Consider the following 18660-nt stretch of genomic DNA (forward strand, 5'->3'; position numbering starts at 1 on the left):
AGGCCTAATTCACACGAGAGCTTTTTTAACGTCCGTTAAAAAAGCGTTCAAATAGAACATATGCATACCCAAGTACGTGTTCACACGTCGGCGCTTTTAAAACGCGACGCTTTTTTATCGAGCAGTGTTGCATTTTCAACGCAGAGCGTTGGAAATAGGCTTGGGTATGCATATTATGTTCTATTTGAACGCTTTTTTAACGGACGTTAAAAAAGCTCTCGTGTGAATTAGGCCTTAGAGTATTATTTAACTATTTTTAACATTTCTAAGATCGTCATTATGGCTTATGAAATAGGTTCGTTTGTTTCAGCCAAATGACCTCCACTGCTGGACAAAGGTTTTGCCCGAGGACTTCCACAACGACCGGTCCTGTTTCGTATCGAAATAAGTACTAGTTTACAATTAAGTGGACACCATGTTTGAATAAACTGTAATTCTTTTTCATAGGAGGGGAACTACCACCACCATCGCTACTTCGGAACAAGATCATTATCAAGAATAAGAAAAAACACCACCACCATCATAAAAAGGAAGACTCCATCGCGTCGGAAGAAAGCGAGCCCCAACCAGAACCGCCTCAAGGCAATGGAGAGATATCGCATGGGACGGTAGGTGTCTTCTCTAACTAATGTAGTTTAACCACAGAATAATAATAAGTACTACGTACAGAAGGTTTACTTCGCGAAGGTATTTAAAAAAATGTATGCTCAATATCATTAACAATATGGTGTAATTTAGCTTGTCTCAAGAGTCAAGCACCATTTTGTTGACAAACGTCAGTGATCGGTACTGCGCTGAAGTCATAGGGCTGACTTGGGTAAAATGATGTGACGTGAGGTGCCAATCTGCAGAAAAAATGGCGGAGGAAATACATGATTAAGCATGAATTATCATGAATAATATTAACCACTTATTTACCTCTCAGTATTTTCAGACAACTTATAAAAAGTACATTCTGTGTTTTTATTAATATTTAGGCAGTTAATATTTAGTACACCATTTTCTTTATTTTTTTCCATCATACACAAGCATACGCGTGCGTGAGTCAATGCTCGCTCGTATGTGAGGCCTTTTCGAATGGTAATCCTGTAGGGTGCCATCGTGCTTGTTTTGTTTTCGATTTAAACTCGCGGAGATGAACAGGCCTGGTTTAACCTACTTGAAAGTAATCCAAAACAGAAAACTTATATCAGTCTGATCTCTTTGTTTACCAAGAAAGCTATGATGAAATATATTTTGTCTAGATTGAAAGCAATCTAGTTTAATTCATCTCATAAAATACATCTGCAGTAGCCCTTGCGGTCATATTAAATCAAATATTTATTTGCTCACGAACATGTTTTACTGATCAACATAGCCTATTCATTAAAAAATTACATCTGTCTGACACTGCTGCACCATTTTTCAAAAGGTCCTATGGTCCTTTTTTTGTACAGCACCTACAAGTTTTAACGGAACCCTCGGTGCGCGAGTCTGACTCGCACTTGGCTAGTTTTATTCTGGACATATCCCAAAAAACGCGAACAAAAGCAACATAGTAAAACAAAGAAAAGTAGAAACTGGTAATCGTTCTTTTTGTATACAGTTGGCGCGACAAGGCTCCAAGGATTCCTCGTCGTCGTCCGACTCGGACAGTTCGTCGGGGGAGGAGGAAGCGGGGGGAGGGGAAGCAGATGAACCACGGGAGACGCACGCGGGCGCTGAGATATCAGCGCTCGTTAACTACGTGCAGCCCGTGCACTTTAGCTCCTTCGAGAGTGCCGAGAGTGAGTACCAGTGCTAAGACTAGTGCATCCCAAACTAGTCCATATTGCAAGCGTCATAAGGAACAAAGCCGAGCGAGACGCATGCGGGCGCAGAGATATCCGCGCTCGTGAACTACGTGCAGCCCGTGCACTTTAGCTCCTTCGAGAGTGCCGAGAGTGAGTACCAGTGCTAAGACTAGTGCATCCCAAACTAGTCCATATTGCGAGCGTCATAAGGAACAAAGCCAAGCGAGACGCATGCGGGCGCTGAGATATCCGCGCTCGTGAACTATGTGCAGCCCGTGCATTTTAGCTCCTTTGAGAGTGCCGAGAGTGAGTACCAGTGCTAAGACTAGTGCGTCATAAGGACCAACTTGGCGAGCCTCGGGAGACGCACGCGGGCGCAGAGATATCCGCGCTCGTGAACTATGTGCAGCCCGTGCACTTTAGCTCCTTCGAGAGCGCCGAGAGTGAGTATCAGTGCTACGACTAGTGCATCCCAAACTAGTCCATATTGCGAGCGTCATAAGGAACAATTGGTGAGCTCGCTAACTAAGTGCAGCCCGTGCATTTTAGCTCCTTTGAGAGTGCCGAGAGTGAGTACCAGTGCTAAGACTAGTGCATCCCAAACTAGTCCATATTGCGAGCGTCATAAGGAACAATTCGTCAGCCAACCGAGACGCACGCGGTCGCAGAGATATCCGCGCTCGTGAACTACGTGCAGCCCGTGCACTTTAGCTCCTTCGAGAGTGCCGAGAGTGAGTACCAGTGCTACGACTAGTGCGTCCCAAACTAGTCCATATTGCGAGCGTCATAAGGAACAATTCGTCAGCCAACCGAGACGCACGCGGGCGCTGAGATATCCGCGCTAGTTAACTACGTGCAGCCCGTGCACTTTAGCTCCTTCGAGAGTGCCGAGAGTGAGTACCAGTGCTAAGACTAGTGCATCCCAAACTAGTCCATATTGCGAGCGTCATAAGGAACAATTGGTGAGCTCGTTAACTACGTGCAGCCCGTGCACTTTAGCTCCTTCGAGAGTGCCGAGAGTGAGTACCAGTGCTAAGATTAGTGCATCCTAAACTAGTCTATATTGCGAGCGTCATAAGGACCAACTTGGCGAGCCTCGGAAGACGCACACGGGCGCAGAAATATCTGCGCTCGTTAACTACGTGCAGCCCGTGCACTTTAGCTCCTTCGAGAGTGCCGAGAGTGAGTACTAGTGCTAAGACTAGTGCATCCCAAACTAGTCCATATTGCGAGCGTCACAAGGAACAACTTGGCGAGTCGTGTAAGACGCGCTGCTTTTAGACTACTTTTTTCAATTACAATTCGAACAAAAATCGAAATGGCAATGCCAGATTTTGTATGGAAGGTGGCGTCTTTTTTTTTTCGCGCGGCCATCGACCATACTTTGTTTTTTGATTACAAAATAGTGTAATAAACCAAACTTACTATGACATGTATACCTCTAAACTCAGTCTGAACTGAGTTACGAGCATTAGAAGTTTAATTATTTTCATACTAGATTTCCTTTTTGCGCGCAAGTTTTGTAAGAAATTGCAACAAAATATTGCGCTATTTTTTTATTGCGCTGATTCTGCTGCATACTGATGTCTGGAGCCTTTAATGGATGGTATTGTTTGTTTACACATACAATGTCATTATTTTGTTGCAATTTCTTACAAAACTTGCGCCCAAACAGCAAATCTAGTATGAAAAACATNGTTCCTGGTCAGGCTATACATAATTAATCAAAGGATATGTATTTTTATGTGATCAGAAATATTTAGGGGAATATCTAAAGAGAGAGAAATAATATAAGAGCACACCGTTTCGTTTACATACGTCAGTGATCGGTACTGTGCCGATGCCTGACTACTACAAGAAGCTACTAGGTCGCCATCTAGCGCACCACACGCGTATTTTTTGAACGTCACTCACTGCTTGCTCGTGATCCCTTGTGGATCAAATCCGTGTTTTGTTTTCGATGCCTACTCGGGGAGATTAATGGTGCTAATGCTCTTATGGTGGTTTTTCCCAGGTGGTGCTGCCGGAGCTGGCGATGCTGCGGATCGCGGCTCACGAGGAGAGCGGGCGGCTGGTGGGGCACCGCGTGCTGCCCGTGGTGGGGCTGTGCCCCGGCTACCGCCACGTCAACCTGCGGACAGAGCTGGGTCTACCGCTGCCGGCTAGCCTGCTGCTTCTGGTCGTTGTCAAGGTAACCGCTTAATGCCGCGGGAGTATAGGGAGAATAAAAATGGAGGGAAGTCGAACCTTAACTTCGAACTCCTCCTATGTTCTTCTGATTAATTTCGTTGCGGGTCCAATGACAGTTTCACTTTCCCCCGGGACAAACATGACCTTCACTGGTTGTGTTTTTATTGGCGGTCAAGCTGTAGATCCTTGCTACACAAGAGTTGCAGCGGCGGGAACGAGATGTGGGAATAGTCCCGTTAGCCTGCTGCTGCTGGTGGTGGTCAAGTTAAGAGAGAGGAGGAGAGAGGTAGAGAGATGCTACACGCGCAACGTCAACGTCCATGTGGCAACTGGCTCTCTCTCTTAGGCCCGCCATACACGGACAGCTCGAGCAGTTAGTCAGTGATCAACATACACGGACCGCTCTTGCAGTCAAGAGTCAACAGCTTGAAGCAGCCAGTGATAACTGCTCGAGCAGTTGTTATTAACTGCTCAACAAATCACAAGCGCGCGCGCCGTGGAATGAAGAAAGTGGGTGGAGGTAACTGCGCGAGAGCTGTCGACAGCTCGAGCAGTCAGTGTATGACTGGCGACTGCTTGACCGCACGATGAAAATTCACCGTGCTGTCGACCGCCCGAATCAGTTGCAACTGCTCGAGCGGTTCGTGTATGTGCGTCCATAGAACTCTGCAGTTCACTGTGCAGTGGCAGCTTGAAGCTGTCGACCCTGAATGCTTCAAGCGGTCCGTGTATTGCCGGGCTTACTGGCACTGGAGCCGTCAGTTGGCTGGTAAGAATATGTAGTCTCTGCTCAATAACGCCACGTCAATCTGCGCGCCGAGCTGGGTCTGCCGCTGCCGGCTAGCTTGCTGCTACTGGTGGTGGTCAAGGTACGTAGTTACTGCTTCTGCAGCCGAAGTTGACTAATGGAAAGACGAATCTGCTCATAAACTCTTCAATCTCTGCTATCGATTTTATTCCGAATTTATATAATTATTTATATAAGGCACAGCTACAGAGAACAAACAATAACAATACAATTAACACAACAATATAGCACAGTATTAAGTCTGAACTCCATATCATTTCGTGTCCGATTTATATTTTTCCAGTATAAAAGTGATATTAATATTTTTTTCTTCCTGCAGGACTACGTTCCCGACCGGCTTTCTGAGTTGGCGGAGGCGCTGGCCAACCCCATCAAGTACCAGAGCGAGTTGGACAAACGCGAGCACCAACTGGCTGTGCTTACTGAAGGCACCGACGCGCCGCCGCCCGCGCAGCCGCCGCGGCCTGAAGCTCCGCACATTGTGACGCACCCTGTGAGTGACAACTTTACACCCTACTCAAGTAAACAAAAGGCTCATTATTGTAGCGCCGCCGCCTGCGCAGCCGCCGCGACCTGCATATTGTAGCACCCCGTGAGTGACGACTGTACACTCTACTGTAGTAGATAGAAGGTTCATTATTGTAGCACCGGCTGACTTGTACGCCGAGGGCACTAACGTGCGGCCGCCGCGGCCTGAAGCTCCGCACATTGTGACGCACCCTGTGAGTGACGATTGTACACCTTACTGCAGTGGACATAAGGATCATTATTGTAGCACCAGCTGGCTGTGCTCACTGAAGACACCGACGCGCCGCCGCCCGCGCAGCCGCCGCGGCCTGAAGCTCCGCACATTGTGACGCATCCTGTGAGTGACGATTGTACACCTTACTGCAGTGGACAGAAGGTTTAATATTGTAACACCACTCTGCCGCCACGTGCCCAATGTGTGAGGTGACGACTGCACTCTACTATAGTAGACAGAAGGCTCATTATTATAGCACCAGTTAGTCTGCTTACCAAGGGTATTGACGCGTCGCCGCCCGCGCAGCCGCCGCGTCCCGAAGCTCCGCACATTGTGACGCACCCTGTGAGTGACGATTGTACACCTTACTGCGGTATACAGAAGGTTTAATATTGTAGCACCACTCTGCCGCCACGTGCCCAATGTGTGAGGTGACGACTGCACTCTACTATAGTAGANACCAGCTGCGGGGGCAGCTAGTGGGTTATGTGGGGTTCTTCCTACCAGAAGGTGGGTAGCCCCTACACCCACTAAAAACCTGACTGTTTCTGCCATGATCCATATGAGAGTATATATTATATTATTGACTCAGACATGGTAGTGATGTATGGCAAGGATTACAAGGGCAGCGTATTAACTATTAATTAGACTAATTAATAATAGAATAATGAAACATCACATGGTTTAACTGTGCCTGTATTCGATTTCGGGTGTGAAAATATTTTCGATTTTATCTTGATAATGAGTTTGGTACTCATAAAATATGTACTTCGTGCAGAAAGTTTTCTTCGCGTAGGTATTTAAAAATGTCAATTCAATGTCGTCAACAATATGGTGTCTTAGATATGAGCACCGTTTCGATTACATAGTCAGTGATCCGTACTGGAAGACGTAGCGTGGGCAGGCCTCCTACTAGGTGGACCGACGATCTGGTAAAGGTCGCGGGAAGAGCCTGGATGCGGGCAGCGCAGGACCGTTCATTGTGGAAAACCTTGGGGGAGGCCTTTGTCCAGCAGTGGACGTCATTTGGCTGAAACGAACGATCCGTATTGTGACGATGCGATAGGCCTGATACTACAAGAAGCAACTGTGTCGCCACCTAGCTGACCGCACGCGTATTTTATCTTCTTTAAATAGCGAATTTTTTTTCAATGGGTGATGAATACGCGCGCGAACTTCACACACTCGGCGTGTTTTAGATTCGCGCTGACCGCACGCTGATCGTCGGCGCTGAGTGACAGATCAATATGTATTTAATTGAAGGGAACGTTCCTGAGTGACGCTGATTGCTCGGCGCCGACGCTTCATACATTTCGGCTGTCAGCGCTGACGGTCAGCGTGACTCTAAAACCAGCCTACTCGCTCGTGAATCCCTTGTGGATCAAATCCGTGTTTTGTTTTCGATGCCTACTCGGGGAGATTAATGGGTCTGCTGCTGGTTCTTCCCAGGTGGTGCTCCCGGAGCTGGCGATGCTGCGGATCGCGGCTCACGAGGAGAGCGGGCGGCTGGTGGGGCACCGCGTGCTGCCCGTGGTGGGGCTGTGCCCCGGATACCGCCACGTCAACCTGCGGACAGAGCTGGGTCTACCGCTGCCGGCTAGCTTGCTGCTTCTGGTGGTGGTCAAGGTGAGAGAGAGCAGGAGAGAGGTAGAGAAATGCTACACGCGCAACGGCAACGTCCATGTATCAACTGGCATCTCTCTTAGGCCCGCCATACACGGACAGCTCGAGCAGTTAGTCAGTGATCAACATACACGGACCGCTCTTGCAGTCAAGAGTCAACAGCTTGAAGCTGCCAGTGATAACTGCTCAACAAATCACTAGCGCGCGCGCCGTGGAATGAAGAAAGTGGGCGGAGGTAATTGCGCGAGAGCTGTCAGTGTATGGCTGGCGACTGCTTGACCGCACGATGAAAATTCACCGTGCTGTCGACCGCCCGAATCAGTTGCAACTGCTCGAGCGGTTCGTGTATGTGCGTCCATAGAACTCTGCAGTTCACTGTGCAGTCGCAGCTTGAAGCTGTCGACCCTGAATGCTTCAAGCGGTCCGTGTATTGCCGGCCTTACTGGCACTGGAGCCGTCAGTTGGCTGGTAAGAACATGTAGTCTCTGCTCAATAACGCCACGTCAACTTGCGCGCCGAGGTGGGTCTGCCGCTGCCGACCAGCCTGCTGCTGCTGGTGGTTGTCAAGGTGAGAGAGAGGTAGAGAAATGCTACACGAGCGTTGGCGTTGCGGCAACGCCCGTGTGTCAATAACGCCACGTCAATCTGCGCACCGAGCTGGGTCTGCCGCTGCCGACTAGCCTGCTGCTTCAAGGTACGCGCTTAGAGAGATGCTATAATGATTATAATGACATTGGGTGCCACACGAGCTCTGCGTTACAGCTGCGTCACAACTGCGTCTCTCCTCTGCTACCCCTCTCCTCTCTGTCTTGAAAAGTTACGCGGCAGTTGCGATAACGCAGCGCACCGTCATATCCTGTCGCTGCAGCCGTCAGTTGGCTGATGAGAACAAGTAGTCTATGTTTAAGAACTCCACGTCAACTTGCACACCGCGATAGGTCTGCCACTGCAGGCTAGCTTGCTGCTATTGCCTATTGGTGGTATTCAAAGTGTGTAGTTACTGCTACTGCAGCCGAAGTTGACTAATGGAAAGACGAATCTGCTCATAAACTCTTCAACGTCCATGTGGCAATATAAGGCACAGCTACAGAGAACAAACAATAAAAATACAATTAACACAACATAGTATGATAGAACACAGTATTAAGTCTGAACTCCATATCATTTCGTGTCCGATTTATATTTTTCCAGTATAAAAGTGATATTAATATTTTTTTCTTCCTGCAGGACTACGTTCCCGACCGGCTTTCTGAGTTGGCGGAGGCGTTGGCCAACCCCATCAAGTACCAGAGCGAGTTGGACAAACGCGAGCACCAACTGGCTGTGCTTACTGAAGGCACCGACGCGCCGCCGCCCGCGCAGCCGCCGCGGCCTGAAGCTCCGCACATTGTGACGCACCCTGTGAGTCACGATTGTACACCTTACTGCAGTAGACAGAAGGCTCATTATTGTAGCGCAGCCGCCGCGGCCTGAGCGCCTGCATATTGTAGCACCCTGTGAGTGACGATTGTACGTACACCTTACTGCAGTGGACATAAGGATCATTATTGTAGCACCAGCTGGCCGTGCTCACTGAAGGCACCGACGCGCCGCCGCCCGCGCAGCCGCCGCGGCCTGAAGCTCCGCACATTGTGACGCACCCTGTGAGTCACGATTGTATACCTTACTGCAGTAGACATAAGGTTTAATATTGTAGCACCACTCTGCCGCCACGTGCCCAATGTGTGAGGTGACGACTGCACTCTATTATAGTAGACATAAGGCTCATTATTATAGCACCAGTTAGTCGGTTTACCGAGGGCATTGACGCGTAGCTGCCCGCGCAGCCGCCGCGGCCCGAGGCTCCGCACATTGTAACGCACCATGTGAGTGACGATTGTACACCTTACTGCAGTAGACAGAAGGCTCATTATTGTAGCGCAGCCGCCGCGGCCTGAAGCTCCGCACATTGTGACGCACCCTGTGAGTCACGATTGTACACCTTACTGCAGTAGACAGAAGGTTTAATATTGTAGCACCACTCTGCCGACACGTGCCTAATGTGGTGCACCCATTGAGTGACGACTGCACTCTACTGTAGTAGATAGAAGGTTCATTATTGTAGCACCAACTGGCCGTTGAAGGCACCGATGCGCCGCCGCCCGCGCAACCGCCGCGTCCTGAAGCTCCGCCACAGAGCATGGAGTGGCGATTCCATGCTCTGTGGGCTCCGCACATTGTGGCGCACCCTGTGAGTGACGATTTTAAACCCTCCTGCAGTAGACAGAAGGCTCATTCTTGTAGTACCAGCTGGCTTGCTCACCGAGCTAGATTAGTGATGTTTGACTTGAGTTTGGAATCATTTGTCAATTATTTTTATCAGATCAAACAAGAGAGCACGACAGATGGCAGTCCGAGCAAGTCGTCTCTCATCATGGCGGAGACCAAGAAACTGATCGAATGCGAGGCGCTCGCATCCGTGCCGCCTGCAGACAAGGAAGCACAAGGTATTGAACTTTCCTTGATTAAAGATTGATTAAATGATGATGATCGCTGTCCGCTTTGCGTGAAATGACATTTTTTTTTTTTACTTTTGCACTCAACCTGGGTAATATGTACTTAACCTGGATAATATGCGCGTACGAGTAAAATTTAAAATATCTGAGATCAGAAAAGTTGTAAGGTTTTAGTTCCAACCACTGATGCTTATTTGTAGACGGGTCCTATTAAATCTGAAACATTTTAATTAATATACGAAAACTAATCACTTTTTAGATGTAATAAAGTGCCTAGAAAAAAATTAATAATCCTATATCAACTTTATTATTTCCCAGACCAATCAGATAACAAATCCAACGGCGGCTCAGACGAGTCGCTAGCTGAAACGCTCGAAGCGCTTCTTTCGAGCGAATTAGTTCGAAAGAAGCGCGCGGAACTCTCACGCAAGCTAGACGCGCTACGGCGGAAGCAAGACAAGGAAAAACGGCCAGTCTCAGCTAAATTCTACGTCAGCAACAAACTAGTCAAGAAGCTCTCTTCTAAGAATATGTAAGTTGATTCTCAAGTCACCACTCAAGTGTCCTCACGACGATAACGAAAGAGAGTAAGCGCACTCGTAAGTTTAGGATTTCTTCTTTTTTCTTTCAGAAAGTTTCTCCTGTCCAGTGATAGGTAATACTTGGTGCCTTATTTTTTCGTTCTTGATACATAACTTCTACAGGTGTGGCGTGTTGTACGACTAACGACTGTGTGACTTTAACCAGACTTAATTCTTTTGCAATTTGACAGCGTGTGACTAGGCATGTTTTTTGTTAGCATTCCATAGGACTTCGACATTACTGAAATTGTGGACTTACCATCTGTTTTTTGTCTATAACTATAGCACGGAGGCCAAGTGCCATTTGTAAAGCATTTTAACAGCGTGTGACTAGGCATGTTATTTTCGTTAGCACTTCACAGGATTTAGAACCTTAAGTATTGGACTTACCGTCTGTTTTGTTACACAGCTATAGTAGCACAGAAGCCAGTACGAGCGAGGAGCCGACCGGCGCTGGAACCGTGACGGAAGGTAGCGTAGAGCGCGAGTTACGCTTGCGTTACCACCATACCATCTTCGCCGCGCTCGAGAAGCAGCTACGGTCCGACCAGCATCACCAGATGAAGGCGCTTACGGTCAGTGACCTTACACAACACACGCTACATCATTAGCAACACACGCTACATCATCAGTAACACACTCTACATCACTAGTGGTACACGCTACAATACCAGTGACACACGCTACATCACCAGTGACACACGCTACATCACCAGTGACACACGCTACATCACCAGTGACACACGCTACATCACTAGAATCTACATCTACATCATAATCTACATCATAAATAAAACGCAATGCATCTTTAGGGAGACACGCTTTAGTGAGCACATACGCTACATTATCAGTAACACACGATACATCATCATAAATAGACGCCATACAAACAGCATAACACGCTATGAACATCACATGTATCACTGTACCACCAGCTACGCACTATACCATCACTACTCTAAACAATATCACAACAAAATATTAAGAATACAACTTTTTCTTTATTGTTTTTTCGATTCTATTATAATCATTTAAAAAAAAATTAAATCTTTGATTAATGTTTCAGGATCTACTGGAAGTTGAAAAGAAGGAAATTTTAAACCGACTAGCAAATTCACGGAAGGAGGATGTCAAAGCGTTAGCGAAAAAGACCAATAGAGACAAGGATGAAATATTAAGGATAAAGAGAGAAATACATTCTCAGGTAAGGCGATAGTTATTTACTGAGTGAATTCTTGTAAGGTATAGCACAGGTCATTTGCAACCAACCAATCTTTATGTATATCACTAGGCAAAAGTCAACCATTGGTGAGATATTTTCATTAACATTATTTTTTTTGAAAATACTTCAGCGACCACACATTTCACACCGCACACTTAAAATCCTAAGCGACAGAGTTGTTTTATGGAAGCTCAATAGCAGTCGCTAAAACGCGCGATTCCGATACCGCGTCCGAACACATGAAGTCGCGAAACCGCGGCGTTAATATTGTCGCAAAATCGCCGATCGCCGATGCTTAATAATTTTAGCATAATGCTAATGCATGTCTACTGTGGCCCTCTGTAGCCTCTTAGGCGCGGTTTCCACCAAGGCGGAGCGGAGTGAAGGAAAAAACCAATCAGATTAAATTCTGTCAATTTCATTCAATCTGAATGAAAACAGAGGTGGAATTGTGTAAAGCAATCGTAACCATTTGACAGTTTATAACGATACGATAAAGTCAGCAAAACAAAGCGTTTGACAGAATAATCGTACGTTATGAAGTGTCAAATGATTACGTACGATTGCTTTACACAATTCCACATCTAATTGGTTATTCAGAACATTTTTCTGCTTCTTCTTGGTAGAAACCGGGTCTTAAGACATCCACGGGAATATCCTACCCACCCCAATATCCCACCGCCGCTCCACTATTGTGGTGAGCCCACTCGTAACACAAGCTTATTTAGCTTAACACGAAGGGCTAACGGGACTATTAGTAATTTGTGCAATATAATTCGTTACAAAAAGGTAACCTTTATGATGTCGTCGGTCCACCTTGTGGGTGGACGTCCCACGCTGCGTTTTCCGGTACGTGGCCTCCACTCCAGAACCTTACTGCCCCATCGGCCGCATAAAGGTAGCAGGAAGGCGCTGGACGCAGGCCGCTACCAACCGGGCAACATGGAAAGCATTGGGAGAGGCATATGTTCAGCAGTGGACGTCATATCCTTCTAAGACCCCACGTACAAAATTTTGCACAAAATAAAATACCTCTGTGCAAATTTTTTGTACATATTCTGTAGAGATTTCTATTGTTTTTTCAAATATTCCCGCGACTAGTTTCACTCAAAATGACTTGATTAGTCTATATTGCCTATGGCATCAATGCCGCCAACCAAAAAACTGTCAAAACCAGCTGTGACGAACGAAGAAACATGCCGTTTTGCATGCGGCGGCCTCAAGCTAGAAGAAAGTCTCTGGGTCTGACAGCTATAAATTAATTTGTCCATAATTTTGTACAGTGGGTTTTAACGACTACCATGTTATTTCAAGTCTGGTTCTTAGGAGGCTATGGCTGAGATGATGATGATGATGAATTCGTTCGCGTTCCAGTCGGTGGAGCGCGGCGTGGCCGAATGCTCGCGGCTGGAGCAGGCGTACGCGCGCCGCCGCGAGCAGCTGGCGCGCACGCACGAGCGCCTCCGCGCGCTGCTGCAGCGCCACCGCGACCAGGTACACTATACACCACAAAATTTTTATCACCGAAAAAAATTTAACAGGTTATGTAGAAACGTGTGGAATATTGAAAGCAAAAGAAAAAGAAATGGTTTTCATGAAGTTAATTTTTTTATTAAATTTTCGTTAGTCCGTATTTTACACGTCACAGCTGGGTCACTCCGCTGCTCGCTAGGGTAGTCATACGCGCTCGCACGTTGCATCGATCTGTCTGTCTCGCTCACGCCTCGACCACGCTTCCAGTGTTATTATTACATACTTAGTTAACTTAGACCATTTTTAATTTTAATAAGTGTTACATTATCGTACTTAAATAGTGCTAGCGACGCGTGTGTCAATAAATTACCAATTTTAGGAGGATATTTTGAGTCACTTTATTTTACTCTTTTTTTGCACAAATGGGATCAGTATCAATAACTCATTACCCAGATTTTTTTTACGGTGATTAAAATTTACTGGTGTATAATACACATCCAATATACTCTGTTCTATCCGTGAGGCAGAGTACTCACCTGCCATGTAGCACGTAACGTAGCATGTAACGTAACCAACCTTCAAGTGAGTACGGCTCGTCCACGGTCATCGCGTATCTGGCTGCGAGCTCCTGAATCCTACTGCGAGCCGCCTTTGTGCTCGCAGTGATACCGCCAGTCGGCGGGTCGCTACGATCTCCCTGCGAACCACGCGCGAGCAGCGAGCAGCGGGCTCGTGCCTATGTACTCACTGATACAGTATCTGATACATTACATGCTACACGGCTAGATGAGTACCCTGCTTTACATAGACAGCGGGGCGCCACCATCAATACCGGATCGCTGGTTCTGATTTTTGCCATGTTGGAAACTATGTATAGTTGAACGATGGTGGCGTCCCCTTGTCAATGAGTTTGATGGGACAGTTCAGTTTAGGTCATCTATACTACACTTCCACCTATCGTGACGGTTGTAACGACTGTCACAACTTTAGTGTATCGGTACTGCAGTGACGTCCGCTTTCAATATAAAAATCTCTTATCGTCTGTAAAACTGATGTCAAACAACCCATTATTATAATGCGTCTGGTGTATTTCCATTGTCCCCCATTTGTGAAAGTTGAAAAGTTGGGACAAAAGATGGGAGACAATCGTACGAGACAGGAGACAATTTAACGTATCCCTAAATCACGGAATCATAACTTTTGTCATAATCTGGTTGAATTATGCCCGTTTTCACCATCAATCCCTAATTTTGTTTTCATAGGAGTCACTTAAAAATTAGGGATTGATGGTGAAAACGGGAATTAAGCTAGCAATTTTCACACCCACGAGCCAAACTGAGACAGCCGACAGAGACCTAAGTAAAGTATCGATCCCGGTCTCCGGCTTCGGCATGAATTCTTGACATATAATTTTACTAGCGGCCGCCCGCGACTTCGTACGCGTGGACCTCGTTTTACCCCTGTTAGATATTATGTTGATAGATGGCGTTTCACGGCTTCCCCCGCATGAATATTTACGAACATCAAAAACAGTAGTTTGCCCAGCGCTGTAGATTTTAACCAATGACGATAAATGGCACTTTTTAGACACGTCTTATTTATTTATTGAAATTTATTTGTCACATATCGTCATAAATTATAGCCTATTTGTTAATCTGTGTTATAAACAATAATACTGTAAAGTTTCAACAAAATCCGTTCTGTAGTTTTTGCGTGAAAGAGTAACAAACATCCAGACATCATGACATCCAAACTTTCGCCTTTATAATATTAGTAGGATTTGCTGTTGTTATTTAGACTAACGGGACAATTCCCACCTCTCGTTCCCACCACTGCAACTCCTGTGTAGCCAGGATCTACAGTTTGACCGCCACAATAACCCAACCAATGAAGGTCAAGTTTGTCTCGGGGGAAAGTTAAACTGTCATTGGACCCGCAACGAAATTAATCAGAAGAACATAGGAGGAGTTCGAAATTGATTTATTTAGACTAAACTAAAGCAAGCTCATCTCCACAGGAGCTGGTGGAGCTTGAGCGCGTTTGCGGCGGCGCGCCCGAGGGCTAGGCAAGTGCGCACGCCCGCTGGAAACTGTGATATTATCGCCTAAGGTGAGTCAAGCGATGGCTGGTTCACACGCCATGTCTGAACAGGTGCTGCCTTCGGGGACTGGTCAAGGAAAGATATACATAAAATATACAAGGTGGAATTTTGTAATGCCACCTGGAGGGAAAGTACTCTTAATACTGTAGATAGAAAATTTTACTGAAAGAAAACATTCCTTTATTTTTTAAAAGAAAGAGAACTGCATTCTCAGATTTTCGTTTTTTTTTCCAAATTTCATTACCATACCATACAATTTTCTGTACATAATTAAAATAATTTAAGATTTCAAGGTTTTCCTTTCATTTGATTTATCAAGTTTGTTAGAGATATTTCATCCTTATATTATTATCATTTAAACTTAACCCTAACGATCGAAAAAAAATACAGGGTGTAATTTTTAACAGGTTCGAATCCCGGGTGTGGCATGCAAATTTTTGGAAATCTTTGAATGCAGTTCTATTTCTTTTAAAAAATAAAGATAATTTTGATTTTAAGGCACGCGGGCCGCCCGTCCCGCCCCTCCTCGGTCCCTCTCGGAACCCGAGGTCACCTGATCAGCGCAGAACTAGACGCAAGCGCTTCCCGGCACCGGAGTGAGTTACCCAACCTTCCCGGCACAATTCAGTGGCCTGTTTAGTTGCCAGGACAAGACGTGCGTGACCATTGGGTCACTTATTGATCGAGGTGTACCTACACTTGCCGCGGTTATTAAATGGGAACATTGATCTTAGCGACACCACACTCCTCGTCAGTTGGTCCCGTAACCTCCGGCCGAACGCAAGTCCTGCTATACCGAAAAAGATCTATCCATGTTATTAGAAGTGCCTGTAATCATCTTAAACGTAATCTGTGTTGATCACACCCGGACCTCGACCCTTTCGTGCTACGTCTGCGTCGAATCTATACATATCTAAACCGCTACGTAATGGTTTTCGATACGCGTACCTTTGTAGGAACGTAGCGACTACCGAACTCAAATTGAGGATCTATTCTTATGATGTTTCCGAAATCTTTTCTGGTTAGTGAACATTTGATGCAGTTTTACCTATTATTTCTGTAATGTTAGATTTTACCGATCATCGTTCGCCCTATTGATACTTTGTTATGTGATAAATAGTTGTCTAATAATGTAACGTGTGGCACACTGATAGGTGTCGTTTAAATCGGCGTGGATTTTGTAATATTATTCTATATTTATCTCATTAAATGCAAATATGTATGTATGTACGTGTGGAGTTTTAAATATTTATTGTATACTCGTGTAGTGGTTTTTTTAATTAGCTCGATTGGATTGTTAAATAATAAACTAACAAATGTCAGTAACGGTAGGTTGTAGATTAACATTCCAGGTTATTTGCACAAAGATGTATCGTTTAAATTGGCCGGCGTTATTTCTAGAGTAAGGATCGGGTGTCGAATCAAAATGTAGTTTTAGATCGTTTGATAGACGACTCGCGGCTGTATCTGTAACGGAGGTTGAATGATTGTAATAAAATATAACGCCCGTTAGTTGATAGAATGATAGCACTTAGTCCTCGTTTACGGTTCTTTAGTGTTGCGATTTGTAATAGCAATAATTACCTTACCGAAGTTAGACCTGAAGCCTGCCTTCACCGCGGCGGGCCGGATCGCTTCTCAGTGCCTCTCGACTTCTTTTAAATATAACGTAGATCTTCGTAAATAGGATCTTAATTCTTCCAATTCACTGCCAAATAGAGTTTAATCAGTAATTTGCGTCCTTTTAATTTATTAATTTCATGTCTTATTTGTCTACGAGTGGCTTATAATTTATCTCAATTTTTAACTAAATAAATCGTAGTTATCTGCTGTATTAACGAACCTGTTACATTCATAATGGTGCTTTCGATTTCTAGGCTCAAAGTACTTATCGGTGAAATAATAATATTGTATTTAAACCCTTGTAATGAATAATAACAATATTTCTTTTCTCCATGCAGCTTTCGTTAGGTTTTGTATGAATTATTATGCTTTATAATCCATGATAGAGTAATTTTAAAATTAAATAAATCGGGTTTCTTGTCATAGCACAAACTCACAGTCATGTGTTTTTTTTAAGAATTCATCGCACTATGTGGTTTTCGAGTAAGTTCAAATTAAAGTAAGTTTCGGCAATAATTAATAATGCTACTAAACTAGAAATTACAATAAGATCCGTCTCTATCTGATAACGAAATTGCAATAACGTTCTTATAATGTAATTTATTTGATAGAAATTAAGATCTGAGAGTTCATGTTGATAGTTTTTCGCAATGATAACACCTTACTAACTAACTGTATGTGCCTTAAGTTTGTGCGTCGAGATGCTGGGAAGAATAGTTCATAGTGCGGACGGCAGCATATCAAGGTATAGTTTGTTTCGTCCACGAAGACGCGCCCCACCAATTTTTGGTCGAGGGAAGCGCGGGGTGCGGGGAGTTTGATCCGAACAATCCGAGCGTCATTATTGTAGTGTGCGTGTGCACTCATGGATGATTTAGCGTGTACCGATAACACTCAAACATTAGCGAATAATGGTGGGGCGCGTCTTCGTGGATGAAACGATCTATAAACAAATGTGACATCTTGTGTAGTATTAATAAGTGCTATTTTGGAACAATAATGTAGTCTGATGTGCTGTCGCTGTGCTGCTGTGAAAATAACAGAAGAGAATATTGCAATCAAGCGGTGCCAATTTTAATTAATGTGTAAATTGTGTAACGTCAAAAGCCAAATATCCGCACTGTATAAAAATTGTCTTGCCTATTTGATTGACGTATTTAACAGTATTTAAATGGTTTGTTTCTATGCAAAAGATAAGAAATAATTAAATTGAATGAACTGTTTACACAAGACAAAAAATGGTACCGTGTTCAATGTTATTTCAGTGATAATAGTTACTGTGCATGTTTATTTGCTGGCAGTTAATTAACCTGCTATTTAAAATACTACAACGTAATATAATGAGATCTAATGGTTAATTAGTTTTTTTTCCTTTATTTGTAATCAATGAGTTTTCGCGTATGAAAAATCCGCCAGATAGCATTTGACTGCTTATTTTTGACATAACATTGACAGATATGTCAAAATCCACCAATCACGCAGCAGTCAGACCCCACATTCACGTCCCGCCATCTAGCGGATCTTTCATACGCGAAAACCATCATTGGAACGTACACGTACGACGAACAACTCAAACGCGAAAAACTATCTAAAATGAATTTATCTAACAACAAAACAGTGCAATAATATCTTATGACTCGGCTATCGCTTCTATACGACTTATGTGTTTTCCGTACCGATATACAAGAACTTAGTACTTAGTGACACATAGTTGCAAACGGTAGGTAAACTTTAGAGCATTACATTATATTATCATCATTTGAGCATCTTGTAAGGATCCTTCAAAAATATAACTTAATGTAGGCATGTATTGTTTTTTGCATTTCTATTGTTATAAGTGCCATAATTTGTCGATTTAGCAGTTCTCTCCGTAGGGGTAGTAAATAGGTAGTGTAATACAAAATTGTGTTTACTATTTTGGACATAGAGGAAATACGACTGGATGGATGGTTTACGATTGGTTAATTGACTGTGGAAATCCAGGCATTTTGAAATTTATGCATTCCGGTTCTAAAATCCTTAATTTACAT

At 44.7% G+C, this 18660-nt stretch overlaps 1 protein-coding gene across 1 annotated transcript in view; it reads left to right on the forward strand.

Moving 5' to 3' along the window:
• Plc21C (Phospholipase C at 21C) overlaps nucleotides 1-17115 on the forward strand; it is a 63319-nt gene extending 46204 nt beyond the window's left edge. The window contains exons 14-23 of the mRNA XM_028316258.1: nucleotides 6962-7138; nucleotides 8363-8536; nucleotides 9498-9621; nucleotides 9949-10162; nucleotides 10262-10285; nucleotides 10621-10786; nucleotides 11278-11415; nucleotides 12808-12927; nucleotides 14924-15015; nucleotides 15506-17115. Of these exons, the coding sequence (XP_028172059.1) occupies nucleotides 6962-7138; nucleotides 8363-8536; nucleotides 9498-9621; nucleotides 9949-10162; nucleotides 10262-10285; nucleotides 10621-10786; nucleotides 11278-11415; nucleotides 12808-12927; nucleotides 14924-14971 (1185 nt within the window). The 3' untranslated portion in view covers nucleotides 14972-15015; nucleotides 15506-17115. The remainder of the gene's footprint in view (nucleotides 1-6961; nucleotides 7139-8362; nucleotides 8537-9497; nucleotides 9622-9948; nucleotides 10163-10261; nucleotides 10286-10620; nucleotides 10787-11277; nucleotides 11416-12807; nucleotides 12928-14923; nucleotides 15016-15505) is intronic.
• The last annotated feature ends 1545 nt before the right edge of the window (nucleotides 17116-18660 follow it).

This window comes from Ostrinia furnacalis, unplaced genomic scaffold, assembly GCF_004193835.3.
Source record: "Ostrinia furnacalis isolate ACB-3 unplaced genomic scaffold, ASM419383v2 OfSCF5489, whole genome shotgun sequence".
Taxonomy (NCBI): Eukaryota; Metazoa; Arthropoda; class Insecta; order Lepidoptera; family Crambidae; genus Ostrinia; species Ostrinia furnacalis.